We start from the raw sequence: 19,064 nt of genomic DNA, 5'->3' as shown, positions 1-19,064 counted from the left end.
AGGTGATCCTTCAGATGTTAATAATTACAGGCCCATATCTAAATTGTGTGTTCTAGCAAAAGTTCTAGAAAAGTTCATTAGTGAACAACTGAAAGACTTTTTGGACAAAAATTCAGTTCTTTCCCAACATCAGTCAGGATTCAGAAAACAACACAGCACAATAACTGCTATTAAAGTGGTTAATGACATTGTTGATTCGATGGACTGCAAAAATACTGTGCTGCTCTTTTTCTTGACTTGTCAAAGGCTTTTGATACAGTTGACCATGCTATTTTATTAAATAGACTAAACAATATTGGTCTATCTGTAAATGCTGTAAGTTGGTTTTCAAATTACTTGTCAGCAAGAAAACAGTGTGTCCATGCTGCTGGGTCTTCTTCCTCTTTTCTCCCAGTATCCAAAGGAGTTCCGCAGGGCTCCATATTAGGACCATTGCTATTTTCTCTTTACATAAACAACCTTTGTGATAATTTGTCAAATGCAGCATTTCATCTTTATGCAGATGATACAATTATTTATTGTTCATCCCCTTCAATAGCACAAACCCTGCAATTTCTGCAGTCTGCCTTTGATGTCGTTCAGTCCTATTTAACTCAACTTAAGTTGGTGTTAAATCCAGAGAAATCCAAGCTCATGTTATTCTCAAATGGCAAAGAGTTGTTAGCTACATCTCCTAAGATTAAAACAATTCAAGGATCTGAAATTGAAATGGTCACATCTTACAAGTATCTAGGGATCATTATAGATCAGAATTTGTCATTTAAGACTCACATTCAAAGGCTTGTGTCGAAGTTAAAACTAAAACTAGGTTACTTTTTTAGAAACCAATCCTGTTTCTCCCTCCAAGTGAGAAAACATTTGATTCGTGCAACCTTTTTACCTTTATTGGATTATGGTGACCTGCTTTTTATGAATGCACCTGCCCACTGCCTAAAGAGGTTGGATACTGTGTACCATTGTGCTTTACGTTTTATTACTGGCTATGGAAATCATGTACATCATTGTTCTTTGTATGCTGCTGCTAAATGTCCATCTTTGCATATTCGCAGACTCTCCCATTGGTTGATCTTTATCTATAAATCTCTCCTTGGGCTGGTTCCATCTTATTTATGTGTTTATATGTGTAAAAACCACAACCAATACAACCTTCGTTCGAACAAAATCATACAATTGATTGTCCCAAAAATCAGAACAGAATTGGGGAAAAGGGCTTTTAAATACGCTGCCCCTGCTACCTGGAATAATCTGCAGAAGGAACTGAAATTATCAGAATTGGTTACCTTGGGAGAGTTTAAGTCTGTCATAAAAGGAACGAGAGAACAGCTCTTTTACTCAGTGTGATTGTTTTTAATGTACTCTTAATTTGATCTGTTATTGTATATTTTACACATGTTTGTATGGGATATTGTATTTGTTTTAAATGTTATATACCTATGTGGTATGTGACTTTTGTTGCCATGATGCCAGGTCTCTCTTGGAAATGAGATTTTTAATCTCAATGAGATTTTTTACCTGGATAAATAAAGGATTAATAAAATAAAAAAAATTCTTACAAGTGTGGTGTGTATTGTCAACATATGGAAAGTACCATACAAAGGTTTAAAAACCTCACACATTTGACCTCTGACCTCTCCTTCAAGGTCAATGAATTGATCCGAAGGCAAACGTAATGTTAATACTATATTGAACTATTAAAAAACTGTTTCTTACTGCCATTGTATGTATTGACAACATATAGGCATATAGAGGATGATAGATGCGGATTCAGAAATAGCCCTTTATATTTTTATGACTTAAATATCGGTTATAACCACTTTAATTCATTACAATTTGAATGGGGATACTATGTTCCTGAATTACTGTTATCACAACGGTTTCTTTTGAAAAACCAAATACACTTTACGTAATTTTTTCATTTGGTAATTAATGCTAAACATTTAAACTAACTTACTAAATACTTAAATACATGCTATACACATATATATCCACATAAGTAAAAAATTAAAAAATACTCAAAAGTGTATTAAAATGGGTTTCAATGGGGCAAATAATAAAAGCTTGCACTTTGAATTTGTCTATGCGCTACAAACTTCTGAAAGCATGTTTAAAAAGAAAGTCCTGGGTTCAAATCCGATTGCATGGGTTCTCTTTGGGTACTCTGAGTGGTACAGAGTGGCGACTTGTCTTCTCACCCTGTGGCAGCCGAGATAGGCTATAGTCTCTCTGAAACCCTGATAGGTGCTGTACAGAAAAATACAGGACAGACTTTATTCAATCAAAAATATAGTAGGTGACAGAATCTTATGGAGCATGCAATACATCTAAAATAAGCATTTCAGTAAGCTCGCCACTTGGCTTCACCTTGCTTTATTTTCTACCCCCTGCCCCCAGAAATGTAGAAGAAAAAAAATTAAATCACGAATGTAATCAGTGATTAGCCTCTGTGAAACCATATCTATAAAACAAGCCTCAGTACCTTTTGTTAATGCCATTGCTAAGACAGAATGTGTTTTTCATAACATTGATGTAATCAGAGTAAATGCCTCGAGCAAATACTGCCGAAAATACTTATTTTCGGAATTGTTTGTAGCAACATTGCATTTCTATAAACATGTGCAGTGATCCAGCTAATGGAGTAAAAGCATACCCTGGAGGTGCAAAATAGGCCATAGTCTACCATATAATGTCTATCTTATTGACACTGTTTTTACCACTGGACCATGAAGACATCTCAACCGAGGACAGTTTTCAAGAAAAGGGATACATTGTAAATATAATGTATCTTTTTTCTTGGCAATTGTCCTTGGACCCCCCCCCCCAAGTGGGGAAAGATAACCTCAGGAAACCTTTGCCTGGAAGGTTCATAAAGGCTGGGCACTTGTGTCAGGGGTTGAAAACAAAGAGACTGTCAACAGAGCATTAAATGATTCCTCTTCTTCTATGCGCCATGTCAGTGTGCCATTTCCTTTGCATATTGGCTGTAAAGAGCTATGCATTTTTCATGAGGCTTAAAACAGAAATTGCATCCTGTCTGTTTTATTAGCATCTTAATCCTTTTTCACTATTGCTACTTGTGCCTCGGTTTTTGAGGCGTGTGCGGTCTTGATATAGAGACTTCACATGCCTCATCTGCTGCTTTTAGAAAGTGTCTCTTGCAATTTTGAGCGGTCAAAGCAAAATGAAATAAAAACTAAGACGGCGTTTAAATGCGCAGGTGTTTTTGTCTTACTTGTGTACATGCCACATATAAACACACAGCATTCTTTGCAACACCATTGATCTAATGGACTGTGTTTTCACTGCTAGATTAGATTTTTATTTGAAATAAATAACACTCACCTCCTAAAGTAACGGCTTACTTCAAAGAGAGCCTTGTTGTCAAGTTTGTAAAGCTCTTTTTTTTTTTTCAATAATCATGCAGAAGATGAAAGCTGCTGTATGAATTCAAATTTAATTTGTTCAGTCATCCATTAAAACGGTTTGTCTGTCTCCCCTGCCACCAGTCCATCCCCTCTCCTTCAGTGTCTCGCTGTCTCTCTGCCTCTCTCTCTTTTACACTCTAGAAAGCTGTGTGGCAAATTGGAGCTCCGGCATTGAATGCCAATGAGTAAAAGGGGAAAAATACATATTGAGGGCACAGTGAACTTAAGCAATTAAATTAAAAAGTTATTAACTTTGGAATGAGGGACACTGCTCCCTTTCCTGTCACTGCCTGCAGCCAGAGGCTTCAGAGTTCAAGGAAACAGGGAAAGAAGACGGGAGAAGGGAGAGAGGAAGACAAATGGAGGAAAAAAGGAGGAAGAAAAGACCAGAGAGATTTTAGAGGTGAGGGTGAAGGTTGTAAGCCCCTGAGCAAAGATGCATTTTAAAGTTGTGTGTGGAATGTTAATAATAATAAAAAACAACTTTGCTATGTGCGGTCAGATGCATGTCTGTGAACCTGCCCATTTGATCATTACACGCTTATTGTCTTAGACAAAGGACTGGCTCTTTGCCACTCTCACACGCCAGAGCCTAAGTCAGCATCATTGTAGCATTGTGGACTAAAATTCCAAGGGAGTGAGAATCAAAGTTAATTAAGCTTTTGCTGTGCTTTGCACAAATAATAAGTTTTGGGCTGACTACTAATTAACCCTGAGAAACCGTTTCCTTTCAGTAGACTAAGTGATATTTGGAACTATATCTGCTTTTTTTTCTTACACAATTAACACTGTTCTACCGAGCATTACTAATTACTCTTCCGTATAATAATGGCCGTGTACTCTATGATAAATGGAAGAGTATTTGCTTTTAATGTGTGTTAGAATTTTAAAATGCTAAGAATTAATTTAAGCATTTGATCATTTATGAGTGTGTTGAGTTGGAGGCTGGGATTTAAAATCACTGAAATACCAGCCTGGCCCCTCTGTAGCAAAGGCATGTGTTTCAGTATAAATGACTGTTAAGTAGTGTTAATCATTTACTTATTAATTTAACAAAGCGGCTGGTCCAGTAGCCCCTAAAGTCTCGATCACATAAAAATATTTCCCCACAGTAGACTGTATATAAAATATGGCAGTACTTCCTGTGCTGTCACCTCAGTTTTGATACCTGTCATTGTGAAGCCTTGACTTTGCCTTTATGGATGCTGTTTTTTTGTCTTTCTTTTTTCTTTTTTTGGAGTCATATTTATCTAAGTTATCAGATAATGCTAGCAAGATTGAGAAACAGAGTGCATCTATAGACTTTGTAAACTAGGAGCATCACATACTCCTACTGACTAATCCTAATTACAGCTAAATAACAAACAAATAGCTGAAGCACAGGCTTCTTGGATGGCCTTTTAGTATAGTTAACCCCATAGAAAGCTGTATTATTTGACAGATAATTGCATTAAAATGCAACAACAGGCACCAGCACCACTAACATTTCACTTGCATATCTCAAATTAGCTTAGGTGACGCCAAGCACAGAACTAGTAGCTAATTCTCAGCTGAACCCAGCTCTGCTCCAGCAATGGGGGAAATGAAAGATAGTGGCAAAAGCTTTTTTTCTTTTAATGAGTGCATTTTTATTGTAAATGTTTTTCAGCCTAGAGGTTGCCACTTGACAAAAACAGACCTAAAGCATTAAAACAACAAACTATATATCCTATTTGTGGATAAATTAGCAGCAGGTGACCAGTTTCTCTTTGGGGCTGTGGGGTTTAGGATTGCTATCCCCGCAGCCTTAAACAAACAACTGCATGCTTGAAAACTCTCAGCATCAGTTTTCATTAAGGAAGCCTTCAACTATTTTGAGTGTAAGTCAAGAAAAAGAAATCTTTTCCTTGTGACAGAAAATGTGCAAGATGCTATAAATAGTGTTTCGTACAACAGACTCAAAGACTTTTCATTTATGTATGTGGCCTTTTTTACATTTTTTTCGTCAGCTGTGCATCAGGGAGGGTTTTTTTTTTTCATTACAAGGACATTATGAAGGCATCACACCCATGAGATAAGCCAACTCTAGACAAGCGTAGCATGGATGACAAAGTAGAAAAAGATGAAGATTCAAAGACATTTTGTAAGCATATTGCAGAGGATGTGTGATATTCTGTCATATCTGATCCCTTGTGCTCTCAGCTCCTCTCAGAAGCCATGGATGAAAATATAGTCATATTCAGGTAGCGTACTGCAAAGTGAAGAATGAGCATCTGTGTTCTCAATGCATCAGGGTCATAAAGCGTCATCCCAAAGCACATTAGCTTGTAGAGCCGAGTCAAGCAGGGGCAAAAATCGATAAAGCAAGTCTCAGAACAATAGCATGCACGCAGTTCTGCCACATTTTAGTTACTCTTACTACCAAATATCCTCAATAGGTTGCAAAAGCACAGAACCCTATGGAAAATCTGAAGTGTACTAGAACGATAATACTGGCGGAAAGGAACATATGAAGACAAGATGTAGAGACATGAAGAGACGTTTCAGGCAAGAGGCGAATGAGTTTGTCCTCGCCTGGTGACAGATGCAATTCTGAGTTGTCAGTTACAACCTTCAGTTGGTTGCTCTAATTAGAAGAAAAGAAAAAAAATTCTTAAAAAAGGAAGTGTTAATTACAGGTTTTTACATTCTTTACCACAAGTTGCACTTTGCTGACCCCAGTTGAAATAGTCCTCTTTATAGCGTTTACTGACACAGCTGACCCACATATGGTAGTCATACTGAGACCATTTATTGCAAAATCAATCAGGAGCATGTGCAATGCATTCACACCAGATGCTTCAAAATGGGGACTGTGACCACTTGATGCCACAGCAGTATTATCTCTTGGATCTGGAGGCACTAACCACGCAGGTGGTCTAAATCCCAAGATTGTCTCCTTTGAAATAGGAGGATGCTGGACCTGCTGACAGCATAAGAAAGCCCCCCAGAAGCAGCTCCTCTAAAGATAATTTAGTTCTAAACTTTTACTGCAGTGCTGCTCAGGCTATTTTAAGCTAAGAAACATCACAGAAGGGACCTGTGAAGAGAGCCTTAGAGGGTTCAGGCATGTCACCTTTTTTTTCCATTTCTTGCTATCTCCCAATTAACCATTTTCTTCTGCTGAACCATGACTAATACCTTACTCTGGTTTTTTACATGCTAACTATGAAGAGGCAGAGGAATAGAAATTTTCTCAATGTGCACTGATACTATATTGATTCCAATCAAGTGTTTTTGGAGCCATTTTTTTATACTCTTAGAGACTCTTCAGTCCACAGATCTTTTAATACAGAGGATGCAAAACTCATTTTAAAACCAGTGTAGTCAGGGCTGGCCAGATCACCAAAATTATTAGAGAACAACCTACTGAAAATATATTGAGCCATCCATTTATGAAACAGCTGAGGAAAAAGCAACAGAAAGGTACAATTTATAAAATTACAATATTAATATTTCATTCTTTTCCATATTCAGTCAGTCAACAGCATGGCTACTTTTCTGATCAATCAATGTGTATATGTGCCATTTGGTACACCATGGGAAACCTCAAGCCACACCCATGTTCTCTGCATAATCGGTACACATGTGTAAAGACTAGTATACATGGTTATGATGCTATCATGTTGCCAGAAGAAGCCAAAAATGGTCAAAAGAGCTTAGTAGTAAGTCTTGCTACTTACTAGGTCTCTCCGAAACCATGATTCCACACAGACTCAAAGAATAAAAAGAACTGTTGTTGGCAGCATATGCAAATTAACACTAAAAAGCAACCTACAGTTATCAACGTACCTTTAGCTGTTGTTGGTGCACATGTCAATCATATGTTAAACCTGCTCCAGCACTACAGAAAATTTGAATGATACATCCACAGTAAAGCATACATGTCTGTAAAGATTTTCTGTAATTTAGTCATGTAAGTATAACGTTCACTTCAGAATTTGATAACAAGTCATTTGTAAATGACACAGTTTTATGTTTAATCGTCTAAAATTGGCACAGTAATGTACTATGTGGTAAGGGGTGCATGGATGGTAAAATGCATGGTACATGAGATTAAAAAATGAATGAATGAACTCTTCACACATGTTTTTAGTCTGAGGCTCATCCGCTCCAATCTCCTTGTCTCCCATTGCCAGACTTCAAAGACATCTCTGGGGAGAAGCTTCAAAACATTAAGCATGACAGGCTTCCTCAGGACTCCCACAGAGTCCCAAACTAGCCAAGAAACAAAAAGAAAGTTTCTCTCCAGCTATTTGTTTTAAAGTTGTTCTGTTAAAAAAAAAAAAAAAAAAAAAACGTCATTTGCTCTCTCTTTACCTGGCCTCGCTTTTATCTTGCACCCACTATTGTACTTCCCGTTAGCTTTTCCACTGTTTGTGTTATCCTTCTTTACCTTCTTTTCCCACTCTTGCTTCATCCTGCCTGTACCTTTGCAGTAGTCTCAAACAAAAGAGCTTAAATCATATCAGTGGTGGGAGCTTTGCCAAGTGCCATCCATTATACTGAAGCAGTGCTGCAATGTTGTCTCTTTTCTCATGTTTTTTTTTTTTTTTCATATTTCAGCTTTAGTCTCCATTAATCCCCTTTTTCTTCAGCCCTCTTTGTGACATTAACTCAATTTCTTACACCATACTCATTATCTCCCCATCATATCTGCGCTCCCTCTGCTGTTACACTGTAGTTTTCTTGACCATATCTTCTTTCCAACTTCCTCTCTTTTCTTTGCTGTCAACATTTGCTGTTTTATATATCTCACTCTTTTACCCCTTTCAGCTGAAGCCCAGTGTGTTTTTTTTCTCTTGCCAACCTTCTTGTCTGCTTTCTTGTGTCACCAAGAGTGGCAGCAGCCAGCAGACTTCCCGACGATGGTTCTCTTACATTATTTTTTTTTTCTTTTCCTTTTGGCTAACCCTGTATATCTTTTCTTCTTCCCGTATCATTTCCTCTTTTTTTTCTTTTCCAGGAATGGGTGACAGCCACTGACCTGCTCATCTCTTTGGACAGGCTTAACACCTTTGGAGATGAGTTTTTCAAGGACGCTAAAGTGCTGCGCTCGTACTTCTATGCCATCTCTGATTTCTCTGTGGGTGGCAGGTAAGAGACACCAGAAAATGTGGTGCCAAAGTAATGTCACCATGCTTGATACTCTCTGAAATAATAAATGTTGGGAACTAGTGTTGCTTAAGCAATTTTGATTTTTCAACTTCACTAGCATCTGTTTTTAAGGGAGTTATATAGTACCGAATGGCCAAATGTGTTTTAAAGTAAACTAATTTCCTGGCTGAGGTGTTAGGGGTAGGTGGCTGGGCATGCAAAGCACAGATTTTACCCAGTATATCATAAGTTGATCAGTTTTAAGGTTTTATGTATCAGGACATGATAAAATGCATTTGGTTCTTAGTAGGTCTTCAAATGAAGTAAATACGACCTCAGATGAACAAGTGCACCTAACTTATTATCCCGTGTCACTATTCATTTAACAAAATTTAGACCAAATGCAGAAGCACTGTTTGAAAAACTAGGTCTATGCCATGATTCAGTAACCCTTTTCTATGGTCCACTCATCTTAACGATGTTGTTTCAGTTCACTGAGGTTTCTAGGTAGTCATTTATTCACAGCTCCCTGTAGCTGCTGCCAAAGCAGTTAATCGGGTTGAAGTTTGATTGCACCTTGATTTTTTTTCTTTTTCAGCCATTCTGTTGTAGATTTGCTGTTATGGTCAGTACTAATGTTTTGTTGTATGATCCAATTCGGGCCAAGCTAAAGTTGTCAGATGTCACATTTAACTCTAGAACACTCGTGGTATACAGAGGAGTTCATGGTTGACTCAATGAATGCTAGGTGTCCAGGTCCTATGGCTACACAACAAACCCAAATCATCACCCCTCCACCACCAGGAACACTGCGGCTGTTTCAATGAGATGTTTGTGCAGATATGCTGTATTTGGTTTTCATTAAATGTGGTGCTGTGCATCATGGCCAAAGATCTCCACTTTTGGTACAGACTAGACGAGAAGTCTTCCAGAGGTCCTGTGGTTTTCTCAGATGCAACTTTGCAAACCTAAGCCATGCTCTGTTGTTCCTTTTAGAGAGAAGAGGCTTTCTCCTAGCAACTCTTTCCAATCAAGCCATCAGTCTTTTTCTTGTCACGAACTTTAGCATTTGACATGCTAACTGAGGCTTGTAGAGTCTGAGATAAGCTTTTCACAGTCTGACCTTGAGGTGAATTTGTTGGGGCATCTGCTACTGGGGAGACTGGCAACTGTCTTGAATGTTGTGGGCTTGTAGAAATCTTTCTCACTGAAAAATGGTGAACTTTGAAGACTGTTTGGAAATTGTCTTTGAACGCTTCCTAGATTGATGGGCAACAACAATTGCTTCTGTAAGATCACAGCTGATGTCTTTCCTCCTTAGCGTTGTGTTAACACATACCTGAATGCTCTGGACCCACAAACTGCCGAAATTTCTGCTTTTGCTGGTGATCAATTCATCAAATGCCTTTGATTAGCAACAACTGGCTGCTACTTACCTTCTTAATTTCTATGAAAGCAGTAAGGGTGTGCTTAGCTTTTCATACACTGCTTCTGCATTCTTAAATGTTGTTAATTAAATAATTTTACAGTGTATTTATTCATCTGAGTTTGAATTTACCTAATCTAAAAGTTTACTAAGAACAAGATGATTTTTACTATGCCCTGATACATAAAACCTTAGAACTTTCTTTTTACTGTACCATGACTCTGTGTGGCCATGGCAAGATAACATGCTGAACCTATATTCTGTCCTGCTTTCTGCCTGTCAAGTTGCCATCAAATGAAAGTAAACCAAGATAATTCTCACTTCTCCTTCCACATCCTTGGGTTTATTACTCATCGTAATGAAAGGGGACATGGTACCAAAGACCAGGCTGCACCTTGGCAGTGCAGATAGAACTGAACGATTAAGCAGCTGAGATGAAGCCCTCACAAAGAACGCAAAGTTGATCTGACATCTGTCATAAACACTTAGGGTCTTTCAGCTGGATGACAAATTACCCACCAATGTCACAGCATGTGGGTAAGAGAGCCACATGGCCATTAGCCATATACTGGTGCTTTCTGCCTAAGTACACGTGTTTTTACACCACACGCTACAGGTCAAGTCAGCAAGCCAGATGCTATTAAAAAATCCTCCAGGTTTTCTACAATATATCAATAGTGCAAAAAGAGCTGTGGTGGCTTCAAGGTAAGAAAAACAAGCTTACGACCAGAAGGTCGCTAGTTAAAACCTTGGACCCTGGACGGGAAAGTGAGAAAACAGCACTTTCCTCTGTCTCATCAAAGAAAGGCCCTTAACCTCAGTTGCTCCAGCGGAGGTGCTCAGTGGTCAGCAGGGTATGCTTAAGTTATATAAGGAAGCTTCGGGGTCTAACTTTGTCAATGTCAAGACAGAATTTAGCGAATATATTTTGAGTATAGCGAAATAAAGTAATGTTGGAAACAACCCACTTATGAGACAGATGTCTAAATATCTATGAGAAAATTTAAAGTGCACACATTACATGCTGCCAGTATATTTCAGATCAACACTCTCATATTCACACCTCACTTCTAGCAGTCTAATATGTAGATCGGAAGCACCTCAAAGATAACGGAAAGGAATGGGTGTGAGTCTCAGGAAAGCATACATCTGGTTCTGGGACAGCTGGCTAAATTTGACACAGCTTACCACTCAGCCACAAGTGCCTGTACCCCTGTCACAGCCACTTGACAAACCCAGTGACACTGCCAGGAAATAGTGCACACAGGAAGGCATAGCTGTCATCATGCTTCAGAGGAAATAATCCACAGGCAGAGGGGAAGGAAATTAGCAGATAACAGTCTTATGAAAACTGAACTAAACAATCACGTTTAGCTCACAAATATTGACTTTTAATTTTGGAAGTTATTATAATTACTGAAGACGCAAAATTTCATTTATAAATTAAAAAAAGACAAGCATAGAGTTAATGCTTTTGCACATACTAACACAGTTACCAACAGAGCGTTACTGTAATCCGATTACTTTTTTCAAGTAACGAGTAAAGTAAGGGATTACTATTGCAAAAATGGTAATTAGATTACCGTTACTTTCCCGTAGGAACGCTGTGTTACTGCGTTACTAAAACCGTTTTTGCCAGAATGTCTCATGACAGTGACGTAAGCGAGTGCGACATTCGTGACAACAGCTGTGTGCAGATCAACAATGGATCATATATCGAGTGGGGAGAGAGTATGAGCGTGCAGCGTTTAAAGCGTGGAAGTACTGACCTTACTTTGAGTTTGATTCCATAAAAAGTGACAAAAACATTAGCTTCCGTTGTGCGTGGGAAGAAAACTTCTTTTTACAGCAAAAAACCCCTAAACAAGCACCGAGTGCGCAACGACGTAATGGGAAATTCACAGAGAAACTCGCGGAGTCTTCAACTGACCGCTGCGGCACACCTGCACCAGGGCAAACCTACGCCTACGCCACTCCTGCTTTACAGGTGAAAATAGAGCAACAGGACCACTAGTCTTTGACTTTATTTATTTTCTGCTGTGTTTTACTTGCATCTATTTGAAAGACTGAGTGTAAACACAAAAAAAATATTTTATTTTATGTGCTGGAATGTGCAGAAAAAAGGTTTAAATGTTAAACAAATTTCTTCCAGTCAGAGAATGTTGCAGATAATTTAATTTTTGCTTGATGCATAAAGTTAAAAGATTAAAACTAATAAAACAAGTTTTAAAAAGAGACTTTTTCATTTGATTACATTTTGTATGATGGATTATGCAGAAAAAATAGAATTGGGCTGGAAGATCTATCACTTTATCACCTATTCAGGTTGTAAATCGTGTTTTTAAAAAGTAACTAAGTAATTAATTACTTTAAAACTTTGAAAATAAGTAATCAGTAAAGTAACGAGATTACTTTTTTGGGGAAGTAATCAGTAATTAGTTACTGATTACTTTTTTCAAGTAACTTGACCAACACTGGTTACCAATATTAGAGATACTGCACTCACTTGTTGCTGTTTCTGATACACTGGGTGAGTGTGAGTGTATTATTAGTGGCATATTAACACAGTTGAAAAGTGTAGTTGCTGAAGGGGAATAAAAGCCCTGCCTCACCCAAGACCACGTTTTCATCGGTGAAGGATAATAGAAAGTGACAACTTCTTACGGTGGAACTACCTTCCCGCTTTCCTTCCGCCTTCAAATCCATTCACTGTGTGCATAACTGTGTCCAAATTTGTGTGAGTAAAAAGGGGAGGAAAAACAGAGACAAACGAAAGCTTGTACATGCAGACTTTACCTAACTATCGATGTTTCCCTCAGATGTAAGTGTAACGGCCATGCCAGCGAGTGCATTGAGCGAGAACATGGTAACCTGGTCTGCGCCTGCCAGCATCACACAGTGGGAGCCGACTGCCAGAGATGTCACCCCTTTTACCAGGATAGACCCTGGGCCAGGGCCACTGGGGACTCTGCCAATGAGTGTTTGAGTGAGTAGCTTGATCCCGGGGTGACACCGTGAACCTACTGGGTGCAGCCATCTGGAAGATACACGGGCCAGTGTTAAATTCAGATGACATTCTCAGGCTGTCAGAGATCCCATTTAATCCATCAGTGTGCTACCTCACATCAATCCCCAGTATTTCTTAAATCTCGATATCTTCACATGCACCTTTTGTCTTTTATTGTGCGAGTTAGTAAATACAACCATTCATCACTGTTGGGGAGGATAAAAAGCGCGTAGTCTGACATGAAGTCCTCGTGGAAATCACTGAACTTTACTGATCTTCATTACGCTCTAGGCTGAATGATGTTTTATTATGCTGAACTCAGCTTTACACATAATTTAACAATATGTCTGCCACCGCAGATGACCTTTTTTTTTCTTTTTTCTTTTTTTGTGTGCAAAAGTTGCCAGTAAAGGAAATAATTTGATGTATTTAAAATTGCCTGATTGCAGAGCCAAACAGCTGAGAGATCCCTGGAAGATTTGTGTATATTTGATTTTTGGCTCATATGCACAAATGTTTGCAGGCATTCTCCCACCGTTGCTTTTGTATATGTGATTTAGCTGAGTGTTATCGGGTTTGGCTCGTCAGACCATGCATTCCAGCTGAATCCTGCTGACGATTAACCCTTCTTTTTTTCCCCTGAATTCTATTAAGCAGCAGACTTGCTCTAATTACTCTTGCACTTGCTTCCGAGCAGATGGCATCTTAAATAGACTTCTGCACCCAACTTAATCAATTCTGTACATTAATATAGACAACTTATAAAAGCACCAGGGAATGTGAAAGTGCAAAAAACCAAATGCTCATTGTAATTGTTCATCTCTGTCTGGCAAAAGATTCATTTTGACTGAGTTTGCCCCAGCCAATGCCGAAACAGTAATCACTGCTTTTAACTACTTGTGATTACAATCAGCAAATCAAAATCAACATACACTAAATACACAGAGTCATGTAAACAATAAAAAACAGGCTTTTTGGTGTTTAAACTAATTTCTGACTAAATATTATTTTATTAAACTTCATCATCAAAAGGCTGGACAGTCTACATAAACATATGTAGTGTAATCAAATAGAAGAGGTTCAAACATAAGGTCTGTGGGCCAGAATCGGCCCAAAAAAGACCCCAACCTGGCCCACTGGACAGCTGTGGAAAATGTGAAGGAGGACATAAATTTTGGACTATTAACAGCATTTTCATAAACAACTTATTGTACTGACAAAGACCTCACCCACAGCCATTCATACTACATTAATAAAGTAATAGATAAACAATTAAATGACAGAAAAGTTCCTGATTTTTCACAATGTACTATAGAAACGTCTGTTTGTTTTACAGTGTGTACACAGTGAAATCAATAATAATAATAGGAAATTTTCTTTGAATGAACAGAAACTTGCCACTTTATGATTACAGGGCAGTCTTGGCAATGAGGTATCAGAATTTTCAGTAATTTTACACATGAATTTCTTACAGTTTATGCCCAAAGCGTCATGCTGAGTCTTTCATTTACTATAGTGTTTCTTTATCATGTAGAAAAACTGAGACAGTCTATTGAAATAACTCTTCTCTTTCTTATTTTGAGATATCGCATGGATTAAACTTGTCCGGCCCACTTAAGATCAAAGTGGGTTGTATGCGGCCCACGATGCAAAATCTTGTTAGAGTCTGTAAATGAAGGACTTACAGGGTAAGTTTCCTTTAAAATATATTACCCCATAAACTAAAAAACATGCCTTATTATACGAGCTATAAAATAATATAGGCTGCAGTACAAAGTTTAAGATTTAGTGTTTTATCTCCAGTTTTATGACTACATTAAAAACGTCCTTTCCTCAATTATGATAATTTTACATAAAACATTGTAAGTTTTGATATGATTCACTGGCAGGCATTGGGTGTTCTATATATTTTGTAATTTATTAGCCATGCAACCCATTATCTTAGCAAGGGCAGTGTTTGGATTTGCAAACATTCATAGCGACATGTAGACTGGCATGTGTTAACAATATGGATCATTTCAGAGAATTTAGATGTATTCTTGTTAAACACATGTTTCTGCATTTATTGTGGATGTATAATGTATCCATCCATCCATCCATGGATTGAAATCTATCCCTGCTGACACTGGACAAGAAATAGGGCACACCCTGCGGGTCAGCATTCAGTCAAAGGCCTGACACATACTATAGAGGCAGGCAACCATTTACACCCCTATTCACACCTAAAAGTTGTAAAGCTAACTTGCATGTCTCGCGTGTGGACAGTGAGAGGAAACTGTAGCATGCAGAGGGAACCCATACAGGCAGAGAGAGTGCCACATCATTTTATTGATGATGATGGTGATTGATGTGGTCATTGTTTAAAGACTGCTATGCAAAAATTATTTTTTTAAATGATTATTAGTTTTTTCTAGTGGTACTAATAGTAAGCCAGTTTTCCAACTTTTTCTAAATCAGCAGGTAGAAAAGCTAAAATGATAACAACAGAAATTTGTTTCTCAATAGACTTTAATGTAAAAGGTTTTCATTATCTTAATATAAATTGATTAGCACACAACAACTGCTGCTACTAACAGAGCAAAAACATAGTAACACAAAGATATTAAAGTTATGTTGGTGGCCCATTTAAAAATTAGGTACCCAGATTATACAACGTCAGTTTAAGAAAAAATGAACAAAAAAACATCCAGAAGACTCTGGTGAGTCAAGCATCTCTTTTAATTGATATTTTTACACAGATAATCTTTTAGAACTGAAAATAAACTGCACCAGATGAGACCTTTAAAGATTTTTTAACTCTTGAAAGCTAACAATACGGCAATAATAAAGGCAAAACATGAATTTTTTAAAACAAACACCAAGTGACACCCAGTTAATTAACTTCCTATTTTCTGCAGTCACGTCTTTTGCTGCATATAGTAAATCATATTACAGAGATTTAAATCTTAAGCTACTGCTCACTTTCCAATAATTAACTTGTAGCTTCATATCATATATGATCATCCCAGAAAATCCAATTTATTAAATTTGTCTCTTAATCATTGCAGTTTTTGTTTGTGAGCACATGCAATGGGTTTGAATGAAGGATCAGATTCCTCAAAGGCTTTCCATTTCAGCACAAGATAAAGCACTGCAGTGTTAAGTAAACGATTACCCACATTTACCAGAATGCTTAAAACAACACGAATAAGCACAAGTACAGTCATTCCAAATAACCCAGTGCTGACCCTGGATGGAATGTGTCAGCACAATGCTTTGGTCAATTGGGAAAATTTGCATAATCTTCCCACATAAAATGACACTTGACACATTACCCATCGTGTTTTAAAGATAGAGTATGGTTACCTTCTTTTTTTGTAATACCATGTGACGATGATCATGTTTGACATAGAATTAGGGCTCGCAGTAATATCAGCAGGCTGATTAAAATAAATGGTTTGTTAATAAGATGACTAGTTTCTGTTTTGCAGATTAACAGAACAGCATCTGTTTTATCTTCTTAGCTTTATTTCAGCCATAAAAACATTAAAAAAAACTGTCACAGTTCCATCAGTCATAATTTATGATCTTTACAGGGCACAATGTTCGGGGAGTTTCAGATTTAGAGCCTCATTTAAAAGAAGAAAAGGAAGAAAAGTGTGACAATATTGCGAATATTACCGCTGTCTTTGCTGTTGTTCTTGTCTGAACAGCAATAGCAGGTGGTAAATGGAAGCTTTAGGTGGCTTTTTACAAGAGTTTTTTCAATATTATGTGAACGTGACTCTGTGTGTTTATGAGTAATTTTAATATTAGTTTGTTTTTTTTATACAAACTTGAATTCAGACTGTATTTTGTTTAGTTTTTGTTTTTTACTTGGCTGGTTTTTTTTGGTCTTAAGGTGTGGAGAAATAACGCAAACCCCTTTGCTACAATTTGCTCTGTGTGTGTGTGTGTGTGTGTGTGTGTGCGTGTGTGTGTGTGTGTGCGTGTGCGTGCGTGTGTATCAGGAGTGCAATGGAACGTCATTATCATCAAGATTCTCCCCCTCTGAGACTGAAATCATTTATAGCCTGGGCAGGTTGCTTTGGGCCTTGACCATTTTTTGTTGTTTTCTTGATGTTGGAAGTGGCTTAGCCTGAGGCTGTTCCAGTAGGTACATGCTTTAAATCCCTTTTTTTAAACCACTGATTTATTGCTGATCCCGTTGTAGCTTGTATACTGTGATCATTTTGTTGCATACCTATTGTGAGGTCGATAACAACGTAGATACATCACATACATCACATACATTTTATTTCGGCCCCCTAAACTCCTGCTGTGAAAAAAGATGGTTGGGTAGCACCCAGTAATAATCATGCTATTTAGCATTAATAAGGTTTTATTACGGTATTAGCATAAACAACGTTAGCGTAAAACCCACATAGATATATAAACTATAAACATTTAATATTGAAAACCCAGCTGCTAAATGTTCATGAAATTAGCTTGCTTTAAAGTAGCCAGGTCAAGATCATCATCAGCAATTGCAGGTTGAGAAATTTTTCTAACATTAATTTCACACTAAGCTGAAAATGATGATAAGCTGGTGTAGAATATACAATACCAAGACACTTACTTAGTCTGCAGTTTCTTAGAACATGCAAAATTCTAGAAAGCATCTACAGTTCCATAAGAATTAAGAGAGTAAGCAGTACCCAGCTGTTAATAATCAAATACAGTTGATTAACTGATCATCAGTAAGTTTGTGCACCTGTGTAAAAGGTTTTGTCAAATTGCTTTCAGGAGCATTTAGATGTGTGTCAATATAGTGTCACAATCTACCCAGGAGTGGATGTCACAGCAAGTTCACTCATAGGTCAGACTGTACAATGCTCAGACAAATCGCAAGTGCTAGGTCTCAGTTAGCATGTGAAACATTAAAGCTCCTGATAGTACAATTACAAAATGACTGAACAAGTATGGCTTGTTTGGCTGCCAGAGAAACTCTCTAAAACAAACCTGGCAACATGACTTAGCTTTGGAAACCACAACAATTCTATATAAATGTCGGCAAAAACACCTCATACCAACTGTCAAGCACAATGGTGGAGGATTAGCAATTTGTGTTTGTTTTTGTAGCCACAGTTCTTGGGCACCTTGCTGTCACACAGTCAAGTTCTACAAGCTATTGAATTATGGGGTGTATATATCGAGAATACTGCATAGAGGTCTGCGAAAACTTTCTTTTTCACATGATTTTAGGCTAGACAAAGGAAAAGAATCCCAAAAAGACTTTAATAGAAAGATTACAGTAAATTCTTTGTTAGCATATAAAAACCTTTGAATTTGACATTTACCTTCTCTTTATCCCAAGCTCATGAAGTTAAATAAAGTACAAGTATGATAAAGTTTAAATAAATGATAAAAGGAAAAAATAAATGTGTGTTTGCTGCTTGGATTATATTACTTCTTTTGCATACAGCTATATAATCCTGTTATATTAAATGTATGGTCACATGTCAAAATGTTTTATTTTGGTAATTTCTTTAAATAAGTAGTCTAGTCATTTATTAGCTGGAAAATGTTCACTCTTTGATACAAACATACGAAACAATGTGAAGTATTTTTCTACCAAACCAGTCTGCACAACTTTCACCAAATCCTGCACTGAAACTCTGACCACAGATAAGTGATTACAGAGTCTGAGAAATAGTTATAATATTTATTACACATACAGTAACACAATCAGATCTCATATTGTTCATATGGTTTTGTAGAAATGTATAACATTTGGGATTTGTACAGTGGAAGAAAAATATCCCATCACATTCAGTCAATGCAGTTTCTTCTTTGTGTGCACCAAAAGTAAAAGAAAATCTACACCTAAGGAGTTCTTGTGTGAGCTTTTTGAGTTCAAAATAGGTATTGCATTATCTGACAAGACTTCCAACTCAGTCCAATCAACCTCAAACCATTAACCAGTACAGAATGGTACTATACTTATTTCACACTACACCCCATTACATCCCAATGACTTTGTGACTTTTTCCCTCTAAAACTCTGTCCAGTTTATTTACGTTGAGACTTTTTCACCTCAACTGGCACATGACTGAGGACACATCACAGTTTTTTT

General features: G+C 37.5%; 1 protein-coding gene across 1 annotated transcript in view; it reads left to right on the top strand.

The window, feature by feature from the left end:
* The window catches only part of lamc3 (laminin, gamma 3), a 138,857-nt gene that overhangs the window by 25,793 nt on the left and 94,000 nt on the right, over positions 1 to 19,064 (top strand). The window contains exons 3-4 of the mRNA XM_084935632.1: positions 8,407 to 8,537; positions 12,783 to 12,949. Of these exons, the coding sequence (XP_084791758.1) occupies positions 8,407 to 8,537; positions 12,783 to 12,949 (298 nt within the window). The remainder of the gene's footprint in view (positions 1 to 8,406; positions 8,538 to 12,782; positions 12,950 to 19,064) is intronic.

This window comes from Perissodus microlepis, chromosome 7 (assembly GCF_051167445.1).
Source record: "Perissodus microlepis isolate ML-2025 ecotype Zambia chromosome 7, ASM5116744v1, whole genome shotgun sequence".
NCBI lineage: Eukaryota > Metazoa > Chordata > Actinopteri > Cichliformes > Cichlidae > Perissodus > Perissodus microlepis.
This window is presented reverse-complemented; position numbering and strand designations above follow the sequence as displayed.